General features: G+C 43.2%; 1 protein-coding gene across 6 annotated transcripts in view; it reads right to left on the reverse strand.

Annotated features, from left to right (window-relative positions):
* fntb (farnesyltransferase, CAAX box, subunit beta) overlaps positions 1 to 18,856 on the reverse strand; it is a 120,461-nt gene that overhangs the window by 24,045 nt on the left and 77,560 nt on the right. For all 6 annotated transcript variants that reach the window (XM_086003558.1, XM_086003559.1, XM_086003561.1 and 3 more), the window contains 2 exons: positions 14,933 to 15,019; positions 13,745 to 13,874 (listed from right to left, as the gene is read on the reverse strand). In XM_086003558.1, coding sequence (XP_085859684.1) covers positions 13,745 to 13,874; positions 14,933 to 15,019 — 217 coding nt within the window. The remainder of the gene's footprint in view (positions 1 to 13,744; positions 13,875 to 14,932; positions 15,020 to 18,856) is intronic.

Here is an 18,856-nt window from a genome sequence, read left to right on the forward strand (position 1 = left end):
AAATGTACTTCCCATGCAAGCATTGTGAAATCTAATCTATCATAAATTTACAAGGTTTATATGCAAATTTTATTCTTGAATGTTCAATTATAAAGTTTTAAAAAAAAATAGCACCAGCCCTTACTAACAGTAAACATGTAGCTAATTTAATTTATTTAGTCAGTAAATATTTATTTTGTTGCCCACTGTGGGAGACAGTATCCTCCTAGCTTGATGCCAAGGCCTCAGCATTGGTAGTGTTATTTTAATTGTTACTTTTTGTTTTTGATAAATGATTGTATTTCATTAAAAGTTTGTGTTGGTGAATAATGTTCAAAAATTGCATTTCCTAAACAATTCCTGCTTCATACACTATTTTCTTCCCATTTCCAAGTGTGGACATTAACTTGTACTGTAATTCAATTCTTTTTTAAACTACTTTTTTCCATTTAACATTTTTAACAGTATTCAGCAACAAACCCATTCTAAACAAGTTTTTGAGTAACAGGCAGCCAGTACAAACACATAAGCTGTCTCAATGATATTGAGCCAATCTCCGAACAAGAGATGGATAAACAATGCACGTGCAAGCTGTCAGACAAAGGATTGTGATAGAACAGTAAGTTAGCACAATTTTTTTTACAACTAAGAAATCAGCACATGTTTGAATTTCAGGATGTACCAGGTATGCCTAAGGGAATGGGTTGCAATTTAAACATAAAAGCTAGATGGTGCCATACCTCTATTGTAGTGTCAATAACCCAAACGTGCTATAACACAAGACTGCAATAAATTTGACAATTTACATGCCTATGGTATAACTTAAAAGTGAATTTAAGAATCACTATGACTGGACAAATTTATTTTCATTCCATAATTAAGTCACTTGCAAAAAGACAATTTTTCTAAAGATGCTTCAGTAATTCCAAATAAAGCAACGTAACAAGTTAAAATGAATTAATGACTCAACAGTGTTAGGAAATGTGTTTAGAAAAGCCATCAGTTATACTGCTTTTCAAGCCATAACCTCACAAGACTCCAGAAATGACTATAAAGCAGCATTCATTAGTTAACACCCATTTTCAATATTTTGGCTTCCTCAAAGATAAAAAAAATTCTGAGGAAATGTTACACCATATCTGTTCATTTTTGAGGACTATTCTGCATTATCTAAAGTAGCCACTAGAATACAGTATCTTATTAGAACTAATATTTGTCTACATTTGCAGTTTAACAGTATGGTTTACAATATTCTGTCATTCAGACTGGTGTTTGAAACCATCCTGAAAGCTGGGCTGAGAAACAATCACTCCGACGGCTGCTCAAGAATCTAAAAGGCAAATTTCTGAAGTATCAGTTCAATTAAATAGAATTACGTAGAAATTACAACACAGAAACAGGCTGTTCAGCCCAACCAGTCTCATAGTCATAGAGTTTTACAGCACAGAAAGAGGCCCTTCGGCCCATCGTGTCTGCGCCGCCCATCCATCCCTGTCCAGTCTAATCCCATTTTCCAGCATTTGGTCCATAGCCTTGTATGCAATGGCATTTCAAGTGCTCATCCAAATGCTTCTTGAATGTTGTGAGGGTTCCTGCCTCTACCACCCTTTCAGGCATTGAGTTCCACATTCCAACCACCCTCTGGGTGAAAAAGTTCCTCCTCAAATCCCCTCTAAATCTCCTGCCCCTTACCCTGAATCTATGCCCCCTTGTTATTGACCCCCCTACTAAGGGGAAAAGTTCCTCTTTGTCTACCCTATCTATGCCCCTCATCATTTTGTACACCTCAATCAGGTCCCCCCTCAGCCTTCTTTGCTCCAAGGAAAACAACCCCAGCCTGTCCAGCCTCTCTTCATAGCTGAGGCGCTCCATCCCAGGTAACATCCTGGTGAATCTTCTCTGCACCCTCTCCAAAGCAATCACATCCTTCCTATAGTGAGGCGACCAGAACTGCACACAGTACTCCAGCTGTGGCCTCACCAGCGTTTTGTACAGTTCCATCATAACCTCCCTGCTCTTATATTCTATGCCTCGGCTAATGAAGGCAAGTATCCCATATGCCTTTTTAACCACCTTATCTACCTGTTCCGCTGCCTTCAGGGATCTATGTACATGTACACCAAGGTCCCTCTGACACTCTGTACTTCCTAGGGTCCTACCACTCATTGTGTATTCCCTTGCCTTATTTGTCCGTCCAAAATGCATCACCTCGCACTTTTCAGGGTTAAATTCCATTTGCCACTTTTCCGCCCATCTGACCAACCCGTTTATATCGTCCTGTAGCCTGAGGCTTTCCTCCTCGCAATTTACCACCCCACCAATTTTCGTGTCATCTGCGAACTTACTGATCATACCTTTTACATTCTCATCCAAATCATTTATGTAGATCACAAACAACAAGGGACCCAGCACCGATCCCTGAGGTACCCCACTGGACACAGGCTTCCAGTCACAAAAGCAACCTTCGACCATCACCCTCTGCCTCCTGCCACTCAGCCAGTTTAGGATCCAACGCGCCAAGGCACCCTGGATCCCATGGGCTCTTACCTTCTTGACCAGTCTCCTATGCGGGACTTTGTCAAAAGCTTTACTGAAGTCCATGTAAACCACATCCACAGCATTTCCCTCATCCACCCCCCTAGTCACCCCCTCGAAAAATTCAATCAGATTTGTCAGACATGATTTACCCTTGACAAAGCCATGCTGACTATCCCCGATTAATCCTTGCCTCTCCAAGTGGAGACTAATTTTGTCCCTCAGAATTTTTTCCAATAATTTCCCTACCACAGATGTTAGGCTCACTGGCCTGTAATTCCCTGGTTTATCCCTGCTACCCTTCTTGAATAATGGTACTACGTTAGCTGTTCTCCAGTCCTCTGGTACATCCCCTGTGGCCAGAGAGGTTCTGAAAATTTGTGTCAGAGCCCCTGCAATCTCCTCCTTTGCCTCCCACAGCAGCCTGGGATACATCTCGTCTGGGCCTGGGGATTTATCCACTTTTTGGCCTGCTAAAACCGCTAGCACCTCCTCCCTCTCGATGCTAATATGTTCAAGTATGTCACAGCCCCCTTGCCCGATTTCTATGTCTGCATCGTCTTTCTCCATAGTGAACACAGATGCAAAAAATTCATTTAAAACCCCGCCTACATCATCTGGCTCTACACACAGATTGCCACTTTGGTCCCTAATGGGCCCTACCCTTTCCCTGGTTATCCTCTTGCCCTTAATATACTTATAAAACATCTTAGGATTTTCCTTTATTTTGCTCGCCAGTGTTATTTCATGGCCCCTCCTCGCCCTCCTAATTTCTTTTTTAAGTATGCCCCTGCATTTTTTATACTCCTCTAGGGCTTCTTCCGTCTTTAGTCTGTGCTGGTGTTTATCGTCCCCAAGAGCAGGCGTATTAATCCTATATATTCGCCCCGTTCCCAGGTCCCTTTATTCACTTTTCCTTCAACCAACTGTCTAACTTATTCTTAAATAAGTGCCTTCAACGGCCAAGGCCCTAAGCTCTGGAATTCCCTCCCTAAGCCTCTCCGCCTAAATATGCTCCTTTAAGAAGCTCCTTAAAATCTACCTCTTTGACCATCTGCCCATCTTTCCTCCCCTCCCCCCTTTCCCTGCCCCTGCACTTGCTTAAAAACCTGTTCCATCTCCAGCTTTTTCCAGTTCTGACGAAGGGTCATTGACCTGAAACGTTAACTGTTTCTCTCTCCACAGATGCTGCCTGACCTGCTGAGTATTTCCACCATTTTCTGTTTTTATACCCTAATATCTCATGTGGTTCAGCATCAAATTTTGCTTGATAAGGCTTCTGTGAAGTGCTTTGGGATGTTTTACTATGTTAAAGGCACTATATAAATGCAAGTTGTTGTTAAATGCTGACATTGTCTCTGTTTACATAGAATTTACAGCATAGAAACAGACCAAGGAGCTTGGAGACAGAGCTGGGTGAATCGCAATCGGAGTGGATCGCAAACAGAGTGGATGCTGAGAATTAGTTAATAGTAGGAATTCGGTGAAGAGGAAGACAAAAGGTGTGGAGCCGCAGAACCCGAGGATTCCAAGATAAGTATCTACATAAGAACATAAGACGCAGGAGCAGGTGTAGGTCATTTGGCCCCTCGAGCCTGCTCCGCCATTCAATAAGATCATGGCTGATCTGATCTTGCCCTGAACTCCACTTCCCTGCCCGCTCCCCATAACCCTTGACTGCCTTATCGTTCAAAAACCTAAATATATTCAATGACCCAGCCTCCACAGCTCTCTGGGGAAGAGAATTCCAAAGATTCATGACCCTCTGAAAGAAGAAATTCCTCCTCATTTCTGAATTAAAAGGGTGCCCCCTTATTCTGAAATTATGCCCCCTAGTTCTAGATGCCCCCACGAGGGGAAACATCCTCTCTGCATCTACCCTGTCAAGCCCCTTCAGAATTTTAGATGTTTCAATAAGATCCCCTCTCATTCTTCGAAACTCCAATGAATATAGGCCCAACCTGCTCAACCTTTCTTTATAAGACAACCCCTTCATCTCCGGAATCAACCTCGTGAACCTTCTCTGGACTGCCTCCAATGCAAGTATATCCTTCCTTAAATAAGGAGACTAAAACTGTACGCAGTACTCCAGGTGTGGTCTCACCAATGCCCTGTACAGTTGTAACAGGACTTCCCTACTTTTATACTCCATCCCCTTTGCAATAAAGGCCAACACTCCATTTGCCTTCCTAATTACTTGCTGTACCTGCATGCTAACTTTTCGTGATTCATGTACAAGGACCCCCAGATCACTCTGTACTTCAGCATTTTGTAATCTCTCCCTATTTAAATAATAATTTGCTTTTTTATTTTTCCTCGCATTTTCCCACATTAAACTCCATCTGCCAGATTTTTGCCCACTCACTTAGCCTATCTATATCCCTTTGGAGATTCTTTGCGTCCTCCACACAATTTGCTTTCCCACCTATCTTTGTTTCATCAGCAAATTTGGCTACATTACACTCAGTCCCTTCATCCAAGTCATTAATATAGATTGTAAATAGTTGAGGCCCCAGCACTGATCCCTGTTGCACCCCACTAGTTACAGGTTGCCAACCTGAAAATGACCCATTTATCCCGACTCTCTGTTTTCTGTTAGTTAGCCAATCCTCTATCCATGCTAGTATATTACCCCCAACCCCGTGAGCTCTTATCTTGTGTAGTAACCTTTTATGTTGCTTCTGAGTAGGGTTTCTGAGCTTCAGGCACAGCTGGATTCACTGCAGGGCATACGGGTGACTGAATGGTTCCTGGATTGCAGGTTCCAAGAGGTGGTCACCCCACAGCCAGATAAGAGTGCAGAATAGCAAGCGGGTGGCTACCTGGAAGGGTAGAAAGAGGCAGGCAGGGCAGGAAACCTTCGCAAGTGTGACAATCTCAAACCGATATTCAGCATTGAATACCAGTGAGGGCGACGACACCCTGAAGGAGTGCAGTCCTGAGCCTAGCACCGTGAGACAAAGGACTGTACAGAGGATACAGCAAAGTGTAGGAATGCAGCAGTAATTGGGGATTCGATTGTTAGGGGGACAGACAGGCAGTTCTGCTACCGTCGCGCGAGACCCGTGTGGTAAATTGCCTCCCTGGTGCCGAATAAGGACCATCACAGAGGGTGCAGAACATTCTGCGGGGGGAAGAGCCAGAAGTCGTGGTCCATGTTGGAACCAACAACAAAGGGAGGAAAAGGATTGAGGTCCTGCAGACCGAGTCTCAGGAGCTAGAGAGGAAGGTAAAAAGCAGGACCTCAACGGAAGTAATTTCTGGATTACTCCCATTGCCATGCACTAGTGAGAGTAGAAACAGGAGTGTATGGCAGGTTATTGCGTAGCTAGAGAAATGGTGCAGGAGGGGGGGCTTCAGATTCCTGAGACATTAGGACCAGTTCTGTGGCAGAATGGACCTGTTCAAGATGGACGGGTTGCACCCAAACAGAGCTGGGACCAATACCCTTGTGGGCAGGTAAATCAGTGCTGCGGGGGAGGGTTTAAACTAATTCGGCAGAGGGTTGGGCACCAAGATGTAGTATTAAAAAATAGAAACAAATTGCACAGAGAACTGGGAAAGACAGGTAGAATTAGAAGTAATACAGAATTAAGTGGTATCATAAAAAATACAAAGAGGCCTAAGTTAGGTTGGGAGTGCATGTGTGTAAATGCACAAAGTGTGGTTAATAAGTTTGGTGAGCGGCAGACGCAAATAGCCACGCGGGAATATGATGTAGTGGCTATAACGGAGACCTGGCTCAAAAAAGGACAGGATGCTTAATATTCCTGGGTACAACGTATTCAGGAAAGATAGAGAAGGAAAAAATCAGGAGTAGTTGGGGTAGCAGTTTTGATTAACGAAAATATTACAGCGCTAGAAAGAATGTCCTTGAGAGGTCAAAGACAGAATCTATTTGGTTGGAGTTAAGAAACAATAAAGGAGCTATTTTGCTACTTGGTGTATTTTATAGGCCACCAAATAGTGGGAAGGAGCTAGAGGAGCAGATTTGCAAAAAAATTACAGAGAGGTGCAGGAACTATAGAGTAGTGATAATGGGAGACTTTAACTACCCCAAATTGTATAGGGCATTGATTGTGTTAAGGGCAGAGAAGGGGAGGAATTTCTGAAGTCTGTTCAGGAAAACTTTGTTGATCAGTATGTTTCCTGCCCAACAAGGAAGGAGGCATTGCTGGATCTAGTCCTGGGGAATGAAGTGGGTCAAGTGGAAAATGTCAAGTTGTTGTTGTTTAGCACTACCCCTGTATTGAAGGAGGAATGGCCAGCACCTCCCCTTACTTCCGTCAGCAGCCTAGGATGCATCCCATCCAGACTGGGTAACTTATCCACTTTAAGTACTGCCAGCCTTTCCAGTACCTTGTCTTTATCTATTTTTAATCTCATCCAGTATCCCGGCAACCTACTTGTTTACCATAGTTTTGGCAAAGACCTCTTCCTTGCTAAATACCCATGTAAAGTACTCATTTAGTACCTCATCCATGCTTCTGCTCCACCAATAGATCTCGATTTTGGCCCCTAATCAGCCCCACCGCTCCTCTAACAACCCTTTTACTGTTACTATGCCTATAGGAGACCTTTGAATTCCCTTTATGTTAGCCGCCAATTTATTCTCCTACTGTCTCTTTGCCCCACTTGTTTCCTTTTTCACTTCTCTGTACTTTTTATATTCAGCCTGATTCTTTCTTGCATTATCACATTGACATCTGTTTCTGCTTCATCCTACTCTAACTCCTTCGTCATCTAGGGATCTCTGGCTTTGGTTGCCCTTCCTTTCCCCCTTGTAGGAATGTACCTAGACTGTATTCGAACCATCTACTTAAAGGCCGCCTGTTGCTCCATTACATTTCTGCCTGCCAGTCTTTGACTGCAGTTTACCCAGGCCAGATCCCCCCTCAATTCGCTGAAATTGGCCCTCCTCCAGTTAAGTTATTTTTATTCTCAATTGCTCCTTGTCCTTCTCCATAACTAATCTAAACCGTACGATTCTATGATCACTATTCCTGAGATGCTGCCTGACTGACATTTAACGTAGTAAAACATCCCAAGGCGCTTCACAGGAGTATTAAAAGACAAAAAAATGTGACACTGAGCCACATAAGGAGAAATTAGGACAGGTGACCAAAAGCTTGGTCAAAGAGGTAGGTTTTAAGGAGTGTCTTAAAGGAGGAAAGAGAGGTAGCGAGGCGGACAGGTTTAGGCAGGGAATTCCAGAGCTTAGGGCCGAGGCCACAGAAGGCACGGCCACCAATGGTTGAGCGACTATAATCAGGGATGCTCAAGAGGCCAGAATTAGAGGAGCGCAGATATCTCCGGGGGTTGTGGGGCTGAAGGAGATTACAGGGATAGGGAGGGGTGAGGCCATGGAGGGATTTGAAAACAAGGATGAGAATTTTGAAATCAAGCCGTTGCTTAACCAGGAGCCAATGTAGATCAGTGAGCACAGGGGTGATGGGTGAACGGGACTTGGTGCGATTTAGGACACGGGCAGCTGAGTTTTGGATCACCTCAAGTTTAGGTAGGGTAGAATGTGGGAGGCCAACCAGGAGTGCGTTGGAATAGTCAAGTCTAGAGATAACAAAGGCATGGATGAGGGTTTCAGCAGCGGATGAGCTGAGGCAAGGGCGGAGACGGGCGATGTTACGGAGGTGGAAATAGGCGGTCTTAGTTATGCTGCGGATATGTGGTCGGAAGCTCATTTCAGGGTAAATAAGACACCAAGGTTGCAAACAGTGTGGTTCAGCCTCAGACAGATGTTAGGGAGAGGGATGGAGTCAGTGGCTAGGGAACGGAGTTTGTAGCGGGGACCGAAAACAATGGCTTTGGTCTTCCCAATATTTAATTGGAGAAAATTTCTGCTCATTCAAAACTGGATGTTGGACAAGCAGTCAGACAATTTAGAGACCGTGGAGGGGTTGAGAGAAGTGGTAGTGAGGTAGAGCTAGGTGTCATAGCGTAAATGTGGAAACTGACGCTGTGCTTTCGGATGATGTCGCCAAGGGGCAACATGTAGATGAGAAATAGGAGGGGGCCAAGGATAGATCCTTGTGGGACACCAGAGGTAACTATGCGGGAGCAGGAAGAGAAGCCGTTGCAGGTGATTCTCTGGCTACGAATAGATAGATAAAAATGGAACCAGGCGAGTGCAGTCCCACCCAGCTGGACGACGGTGGAGAGGTGTTGGAGAAGGATGGAGTGGTCAACTGTGTCAAAGGCTGCAGACAAATCAAGAAGGACGAGGAGGGATAGTTTACCTTTGTCACAGTCACAAAGGATATCATTTGTGACTTTAATGAGAGCTGTTTCGGTACTGTGGCAAGGGCGGAAACCCGATTGGAGGAATTCAAACATGGAATTGTGGGAAAGATGGGCACAGATTTGGGAGGTGACAACATGTTCAAGGACTTGAGAGGAAAGGGAGGTTGGAGATCGGCGGTAGTTTGCAAGGACGGAGGGATCAAGGGTTGGTTTTTTGAGGAGAGGGGTGATGACGGCAGATTTGAGGGAGATGGGTACAGTACCTGAGGAGGGAGAACCATTAACAATGTCAGCTAACATGGGAGCCAGAAAAGGAAGTTGGGTGGTGAGCAGTTTGGTGGGAATAGGATCGAGGGAGCAGGAAGTGGATTGCATGGACAAGATGAGCATGGAGGTGTCATGAGGGGAGATCGGAAAGACTGGAGGATTGCAAATGTTATACCCTTGTTCAAAAAAGGAGAGAAGGATAAACCTGGCAATTACAGGCCAGTCTGTTTAACGTCAGTGGTGGGGAAACTTTGAGAAACAATAATCTGGGAGAAAATTAACAGCCACTTGGACAAGCATGGACTAATAAAGGAGATCCAGCACGGATTTGTTAAGGGCAAATCACGTTTGATTAACTTGACTGAGTATTTTGATGAGGTAACAGAGAGGCTATGATCGCTAACTGCTCCTTAAATGCATCTATGCTACTCGCCTCAACTAGCAAGTTCCACATTCTAACGTCTTCTTCTTAGGCAGTCCCTCGGAACTGAGGATGACTTGCTTCCACACTAAAAATGAGTTCTCAGGTGACTGATGAGTCCAATGCGGGACCTACAGTCTCTGTCACAGGTGGGGCAGACGGTGGTTGAAGGGGCGGGTGGGTGGGGTGCTTGGCTTGACGTGCGCTCCTTCCGCTGTTTGCGCTTGGCTTCCGCTTGCTCCAGGTGAAGAGACTAGAGGTGTTCAGTGCTTTCCCGGATGCTTCTCCTCCACTTTGTGCAGTCTTGGGCCAGGGATTCCCAGGTGTCGGTGGGGATTTTGCACTTTTTCCAAGGAGGCTTTGAGGGTGCCCTTGAAGCGTTTCCTCTGCCCACCTGGGGCTCTCTTGCCCCGTCGGAGCTCCGAGTAGAGCACTTGTTTTGGGAGTCTCGTATCAGGCATGCGGACAATGTGGCCCGTCCATCGGAGCTGATCGAGCGTGGTCAAAGCTTCGATGCTGGGGATGTTGGCCTGAGCGAGAACATTGATGTTGGTGCGCCTATCCTGCCAATGGATTTGCAGGATCTTGCAGAGGCAGCGTTGGTGGTACCTCTCCAGTGCTTTGAGGTGCCTGCTGTACATGGTCCATGTCTCTGAAGCATGCAGGAGGGTGGGAATCGCTACTACTACAGCTTGGTGCTGTGTTTGAGGTCCTGGTTTTCAAACACTGTTCCTCAGGCGACCAAAGGCTGCACTGGCACACTGAAGGTAGTGTTGGACTTCGTCATTGACATCTGCCCTTGTTGACAGTAGGCTCCTGAGGTACTCTCTGGGAAAAGACGTTTCTCCTGAATTCCTTATTGGATTTATTAGTGATGATATTTTATTTATATCCTTTCATTTTGGACTCCTCCACAAGTGGAAACATTTTCTCTATGTCTATCCTATCAAATCCATTCATAATTTTAAAGACCTCTATTAGGTCATCCCTCACCTCAGCCTTCGCTTTCTAGAGAAAAGAGCCCCAGCCTGTTCACTCTTTCCTGATAATTATAACCTCTCAGTTCTGGCATCATTGTTGTAAATCTTTTTTTGCACCTTCTTTTTGTAATTTAGAGATCAGAACTGTGCACAGTACTCCAAGTGTGGTCTAACCAAGGTTCTATACAAGTTTAACATAACCCCTCTGCTTTTCAACTCTATTCCTCTTAAAATAAACCCCAGTGCTTTGTTTGCATTTTCTATGGCCTTCTTAACCTGCATTTTTACTTTTAATGATTTGTGTACCTGTACCCCATTTAGACTCTTATTTCCCAAAGAGTATGTGGCCTTTTCATTCCTCCTACCAAAATGTACTACCTCACGCTACAGGAAACCTTGGTTTATCCGGAGGTTGTATGACCGGAATACTCGATCTAACGGCAAAAATCAGGAGCCGTTTTCTGTAAGTTTTTTTTAGATCTCGTTCTTTTTTTTCCCCCAGTCAACCACTGCAAGGTCTGTAGCTATAGCAACAGCTACAGACGCTTGCAGCTGCAGCCGACTCTTTAGAAGCTGTTGCTAAGCAACAGTGTTTGTTGTCAAATACGGAGATGAAAACCTCCGTATGCTTCAACATTAACTTTGTATGTCCGGCAGTTTTGATAGATCGGCAACACGCCAGTCCCGTCAGTGCCGGATATCACAAAGTTTCCTGTATATTGAAATTTATTTGCCATTTACACACCCATTCTGCAAGTTTATTAACGTTGTCTTGTATTTTGTCACAGTCTTCCTCAGTACTAACTACATCCCCCCAATTTGGTGTTATCCGCAAATTTTTAAATTGTACTTCTGATTCCAGAGTCCAAATCATTTATGTAAATGGTGAACAAGAGTGGTCCCAGCACCGATCCCTGTGGAACGCCATTTCCCACCTTCTGCCAGTCTAAGTAAATTCATTTAACCCCTATTCTCTGCTTCAAATACTACTCTGGTAGTGCATTGCACAACCTCACAACCCTCTATGCTTAAAAAAATAAGTTTATTTTGGTTTCTGTCCTAAATCTCTTATATTTAACCTTATATCTATGCCAATCACTGGAAACAGTCTGTTTCTATGTACCCTGTCCCATCCCTTAATCATTTTAAACACTTCTATAAAATCATCCCATAATCTCCCTTGTTCTAATGAAAACAGTACCACTTTTTCCAAGTCTTTCTTTAGATTTGTATTTCCTGATACCAGGCAGCATTTGAATGCTGTATTCTCTCTACTGCGTCAACATCTTTCCTATAGTGCAGAGCCCAAAACTGCCTAATACAGGAAACTTTGGTTTATCCGGAAGTTAACTGTCTGGAATGCTCGATCCACCGGCAAAATTCAGGAGTCGGTTCAGTAAGTTTTTTTTCTTTTCGTTGCTTTTTTCCCCCCCACCAGTCAGGCTCTGCAAGGTCTAGCTAAAGCTGTTGCTTAGCTACAGAGACACTTGCAAGCTACCGCCAACTGTTTAGAAGCTGGGTTTGTTGCTAGATACGAGCTCAAAAGCTCCGTATGTTTTAACATTAGCGCTGGTTTGACCGGCAGTTTTGATGGGACGGCAACAGCTTGGTCCCGTCGGTGCCGGATATCACAAAGTTTGCAGTCTTACTCAGGTTTTATATAGATTCACCAGTTCATCTCAATTATTTTTATACCGCTCCCCATAAAACCCAGTTTTCATTTAGCTTTTTAAATAACCTTATCCACTTGAGGTGCTGCTTTTGAGGTTGTGAATTCAACCCCCCCCCCCCCAACCCTACTGCTTTTCTACATAACCCAGCTTACCCACTCAAAGTATAATCAACACTTCTTTTTAACCAAAATGTACCAACACACAATTACTGACACTGAATTCCATCTGCCACTTTTTTGCCCACACCATCATCTTATTAATATCCCCTTGCACTTCTTTTAGTCTTCAGAATTATTTACTATGTCTTCCATTTTAGGATTATCTGCAAATTTGGACACCATTTCCTTTAGCCCTATATCCAAATCATTCATGCGATCCTAGAACAGAACTCTACGGCCCAATTCCAATCACTTTGAGAAACTATCCTCAACTTCCACTCTGCTTTCTCCCTTCTAACCAATTAAAAAAAAAAATCATATTTGCTGCCCTTCCCCCAACTCCTTAACCCTCAATCTTCTCTAATTTCCTGCGTGGTACCTTGTCAAAGGCTTTCTGAAGTCCAAGTTCACCACATTCACTGCATTTCCTCCACCCATCAAAGCTGTCAACTCCTCAAACAGCTCCATCACATTTGTTCTTCCTTTATGAAATCCCTTTGCTAATTATTTTCTTTACATCTAGATATTTAGCAATTTCATTTTGAATTGAAGATTCCAAAATTTTCCCGACAACAAATGTTACAGTGTTGCTATAGTGTTAATCTCAGGTTAGCTTGTCACCCTTTTTAAAAATGGGTGTTACATTTGCCAGACTCCAATCTTGCAGGAATCCAGATCCAAGAGTGGACAAGGATTTAAAAGTTCAGATTTGGGAACTGTACTCAAGAAAATGTCATGAGGCAAATCCTGAAGATATGATTCGCATTACAAGAGAGAAGACAAGTCAGTTGATACCGAGGTAGAAACCAGTTTTTGATCTTTTTTTTTAGGGAAGTCTTAGCAGCTACCACCCAAAGGTCAAATCTCTCATTTCAAGTGATGGTCACCATTTTCTGAAAAAAAAACCTCTACTATTGTTAAAAATAATCCCAGCTCCATTAGTTTTAATAGGTTTGCAAACTCCTTCCTCGAGAAAAAAAATGAACAGCCGTCATTTCAACTGGTTTGTCCTGTGCAATCATCCAAAATTCTTTACAAATGAGTTCATATGCCAATAGTAGAAGATTAATATTCAGTGACTGGAATAAAAATGTTACGATGGGTTATGACAAGCCACAATTAAACACTACAATTTTCATGGAGATGTATAAACTCTCTCCAAGGCTATAGTTAAGAATTCTGGAAAAAATGCAAGTGGAATCAAAAACAATCAATGGAGGGTCGAGGAATTGCAAAGTTAGATATTCTGGTCTATTACTATTGTTGACTAGACTGAAAGTTCAATGCTCCAATTTAGTAGAAACGTGATGGCAGTCTGGATATCCCATGATCGCTACCGAGGTAGTCACTTTGGTACTTGCAGCTGGGAGCCATCATTTAATCCAATCTGTTCTCTCAGCTAAGGTACCTAACTGGAGACACAATATTATTTTATACAAAACAAGCCAAAAAAGTAGAGAACGTCTGACTTACTAACAAAGCTCGGAGGTCCAACATCCATTCCTTTTTAAGGATGACCATGGCAGCCATGCCACAGAAAGTGTAGCCACCATGGGCTTCCATTCCAGGTATACCGCCAATCCCACCCTCCCAGTTCTGACACCTGCAAAGGAAACAAAGTTGTCACCATACTACAAAGGTAGCCAACAGCAATTTAGCATTTTTCCTATGTACTACTTCTTTCTGCAGAGACATGCTAAGGGGATCTGCTGCAAGGCTATGCTCAATTTTCTGGTTTGACATATCCTTCATATTTACCAGTGGCTTTTTCAGCCTTTTGCTTTGACATGAAATGATCGGTCTTGAGCACTGAACCCTGAAATTGGCCCAAAATCCGGGGCAAATTACAAAAACACAGCCTCTCAAAAGAAGTGATAATTTCTTGAATACTTGTTCACTCTTATACACATTTTTTTTCTTACAATGCAATAGACTTAAATGTCATTATTTGATTTGCATTTTACTTCACTTGTAACTTATTTATCACACATTAACATGAACAGATTTCAAAGCCAGATCTAAAAATGCTTGTGCATTTCCTTAAGAATAAAGAAATCTACATCACAATAGTTTAGAGACCTAACAGGAGGTACTTGCCTCCCTTCTAACAACATCTTCCATACTTCCTGTACACAGCAACTGTGGAGGAATCAGCCGAATAATTCTCGGGTGCAGGAGGGCGCAGAGAATATACTCTCAAAAGGGCAGCATGTACCTATTTACTGGGATTTCAATCAGCCAACTACTAGAGATGATACTCAAACATATTTTGTATAAAGAGCATTTGATTAAATGGAGAGATGACCCAAATTCCAATCCCAGTCTCAACCGTGTTTAAGAAGTTTCTGCACTTTGGTCAGATTATTTGGGAGAGGAATGAAAGGACAACTGCTGCTCCTGGTGGACTCATCTAGTCATGGAATGCATGTCAACAGGACTGGCCAACCTCCCAACCAAGGACAACATGGAGATGTCTAGTAAACAGTGCAACTGAGTAGAGAATCTAAGCATATCCCAGCAGTCTGAATATAGCTTTCTCACATTACTTGATTATTTAGAAGCAGCATGTAAGCAATACATTTTGAAAATCAATGTTATTAACTCACAACTTTGAAAGCAATCGAGTTGTCTATTGATTTTTCTCCTCTTAAATGTGCTCACCTTATCACCCACTCAGGTGTCCCTTCAAACAGTGTAGGTGTGATGATGTTTGTTAAGGATGCAACAGATGCCGCACAGTAGGTACTCCTAGAAAATTGTAGAACAGTGACTTTGTTTCATGCATCATTTAATCATCAATATTCCAAATCAATAGGGACCTTTTGAAATAATGAATTTGTAATTTTCATTCTTCATATCACTGCCGTCGATAATTTATCAAAAACAAGGGCATTTAATCCTATGAACAGTGAATTTCCCTTGCAAACAAGCAATTTCAGAAGCTGCAGTTTTAATCAGGCAACAGGAGAAAAACTATTAAAGCTAAGCATCCTGTACATCAACACAGGTTAATGTCCTTCCTTTGCATTGTCAGACTCTGTAGGCTGTAGATATTACACCCCAGACAAGACTAGCAGCATTATTATAAACAAAAATATATTTACTCTGGAAAAAAAGTTAATTCTTTAGAACAATTTTATTATTACAGTACAACATTGATGGTGATGCAATTCCTATTTTGGATGAATTTTTGCATTCATCAAGGTGTCAGTACTGGAGAATCTTCTATTTTTGTGCACTCGGCATCAACATCAGATACTCCCAAACAAACTTTTAATTTAATTTTTCTAGAAAAGAAATATTAGCTTTCAAATATTGTTTGCTCCCACAATTATGGTTGAATAATTGGACATTCCAAAGATAAAAATGCTTTGCAGTAGCAGAATGGTGTTCAAGGTGTGACGTGTTAAGAAAATACCATTTTAAATTAATCACTGCAGATGATTTCTTGGTTGGAAAAGAATCCACATTCACAGGTCTGGCTTGGGTTTAAAGGCAGTTTCAGGTATTAATGTGGCATCAATGGACTTTGACATTGATTTCAGTCAGGAAATAGCTATTGTCTTAGATCCGTTGAAAGATAAGAGGTAATTTTCAAGCTACCAGGTACTTCAGCCAGCCAGATGTCATTGTATCTTTTGATTGTTGATTGACAGCTCCATGCTCAGGTAGAGGAATATATTGTGAAAAATTTATCCAGTTCAGCAATTCTTGTTCTATCGATGTGAAAACAGGTGAAAGTTCTGAGGTGGACTCATCACATTTAAGTTTTGTATTATGGAGGCTGGTCCAGGTTCAGTGTTATTAAGAATTAGTGAAGTGTTGTGCCTTTGTTATTTTGTGAACCAAAGAATTGGATGAGCGGTGTCATTTTGACACTGTTGAATATTTAATTTTAATAAACCCGATTCATAGATTGCAAGCCAACGTCACATGGCCCGACAGCTTGTGTCATTTCCAGTGAACAAATTACAGGAAACTTTCTTTTAACCAGTTAAATGTCCGGAAAGCCCTATCTACCGGCAAAATTCAGGAGCCATTTCCTATAAGTTTTTTTTACTTCTCGTTGCTTTTTTTTCCCCAGTCAGGCTCTGCAAGGTCTAGCTGAAGCTGTTGCTTAGCTACAGAGACGCTTTTAAGCTGCGGCTGACTGTTTTGAAGCAACAGGGTTTGTTGATTCACATGGAGCTCAAAAGCTCCGTATGTTTTAACATTAGCGCTGGTTTCTCCGGCAGTTTTGATGGTACGGCACCAGCTCGGTCCCGTCAGTGCTGGATACCAGAAAGTTTCCTGTACATTATGTTTCGCCCTGGTAATGCAACATTACCAGATATTGTGTATTTAAGGTCCCACTTGAGTTCATTGGGAACCACAACCCACTTATGGGAGTGGTCCTTTACAGCAGGATATATAACCGGCACAGCTTGAAAATCCAAACTGCCCTCAAGTGGTCCGTGGCTTTTTTTTTCTCGTTTCATCATTCAAGATGAAAGAAAGCAAATTACTGAATGAGACAGTAAGGCAGCCCGCTACCCCAACAAACCAGATTCATATCTCTAAGATGCTTTTAGCGGAAAAGACATCAAAACTGGAAAGTCTCTCATTCAAAAAATTAAAGTTTCAAGCAAATGCATATTTTTCAATCAATCAAAGGCACTGAGATGCAGATTCATATCCTTGATTCTCCAGGATTGTGACTTTTGATTGCTAACATGAAGATGTGACAAGTAGAAGCCTGGAGCTGTTACATGAATGGAGGAAGGCTCGAAGAAGTAAAATACAAATGTTTCTCCATGGGCAACTAGGGACAAACAAGGTCAGATTTACTCAAGGTTTTCTTCCTTCAAGGAAGAACATTCAAATAATCAGCAAAGACTCCAGCTAATGGGCTGAGTGATTACATTTATCGAGATTGTGCCTGTTCCGAACATATAACTGCTGCAGTGATCAACTGAATAGCCTTGAAGTTCAGATTGATACATTTTCTGTATGGGTGTAATGAAATCTGTTTGTCTTGATCCTGTATTCGTTTTGCACTCATGTATATTACCCTCCCCCACTGTGTATAGTTTCACTTCCTCTTTCCCGACTAACCTGGGAGGTTCCAGGTCTTGGCTCTTGGCTCCGCCCCTGACTTCTCTTACATAAAGATCCCAGGATCTGTATGACTCATTCCTGTGAACCAGTCGGCGTGTTGAGATGTTAGCTCTGATCTTAGTGATTAAAAGCCAACTTGTTTAAGTCTATAACTTCTAGTTTTGTGGTTATTGAAGGCCCATCAATGGGGAAAACTATTTGTTGTGAAATTCAGAATACACAGGCCCTGCTTAAATAATCCTCCTTCAACGTCCCAGACTCCTCCATCACCACCTCTGGGTATTCCCTGTCCCACCGGCAGGACAGACCCACTACGTGGCAGCACAGTGGTATATAGTCGGGAGGCAGTGGGCATGGGAGTCCTCAACTTTGACTCCGGACCCCATATCTGTCTCATGGAATCAGGTCAAACATGGTCAAGGAAACCTCCTGCTGATTACCACCTACCGCCCTCATTCAGCTGATGAATCAGTACTCCTCCATGTTGAACACCACTTGGAAGAAGCAGAGGTTAGCAAGGACACAGAATGCACTCTGGTTGAGGGACTTCAATGTCCATTGCCAAAAATGGCTCGGGAGCACCACTACTGACCAAGCTGGCCGAGTCCTGAAGGGCATAGCTGCCAGACTGGGCCTGCGGCAGGTGGCGAGAGAAACAACGCGAGGGAAAAACCTACTTAACCTCATCCTCAGCAATCTGTCCATGACAGTATTGCTAGAAGTGACCACCGCACAGTCTTTCTGGAGACGACATCCTGTCTTCACCCTCCATCGTGTTGTGTGGCACTACCACTGTGCTAAATGGGATAGATTCAGAACAGATCTAGCAGCTCAAAACTGGGCATCCATGAGGCGTTGTGGGCAATGTTCCCTCTAATTATTTTTGGGGCCGCGCGGCCCCTTTAACAGGTTGCGCGGCCCCATCAAAATTCCACGCATGCATGTTTTTTTCCATTTAAAAGCTGGTGAGCTGGCTGAGCGGGACTTCTACAGTGTTGCGCGGCTGCACAGCTTAAAGGGAACATTGGTTGTGGGCCATCAACAGCAGCAGAATTGTATTCCACCACAATCTGTAACCTCATGGCCTTGCATATCCCTCACTTTACCATTACCATCAAGCCAGGGGACCAACTCTGGTTCAATGAGGAGTGAAGAGCAGCATTCCAGGAGCAGTACCAGTTATACCTGAAAATGAGTGTCAACCTGGTGAAGCTACACAGCTAAACAGCGGAAGTATCATGCTATAGCCAGAGCTAGGCGATCCCACAACTAACGGATCAGATCAAAGCTCTGCAGCCCTGCCACATCCAGTTGTGAGTGGTGGAGGACAATTAAACAACTAATGGGAGGAGAAGGCTCCATGAACATCCCTAACCTCAATGATGACGGAGCCCAGCACGCGAGTGCGAAAGACAAGACTGATGCGTTCACAACCATCTTCAGCCAGAAGTGCCAAGTGAATGATCCATCACAGCCTCCTCCCGAGGT

This window comes from Somniosus microcephalus, chromosome 12, assembly GCF_052327205.1.
Source record: "Somniosus microcephalus isolate GS21.2 chromosome 12, FLI_Smic_1.0, whole genome shotgun sequence".
NCBI lineage: Eukaryota > Metazoa > Chordata > Chondrichthyes > Squaliformes > Somniosidae > Somniosus > Somniosus microcephalus.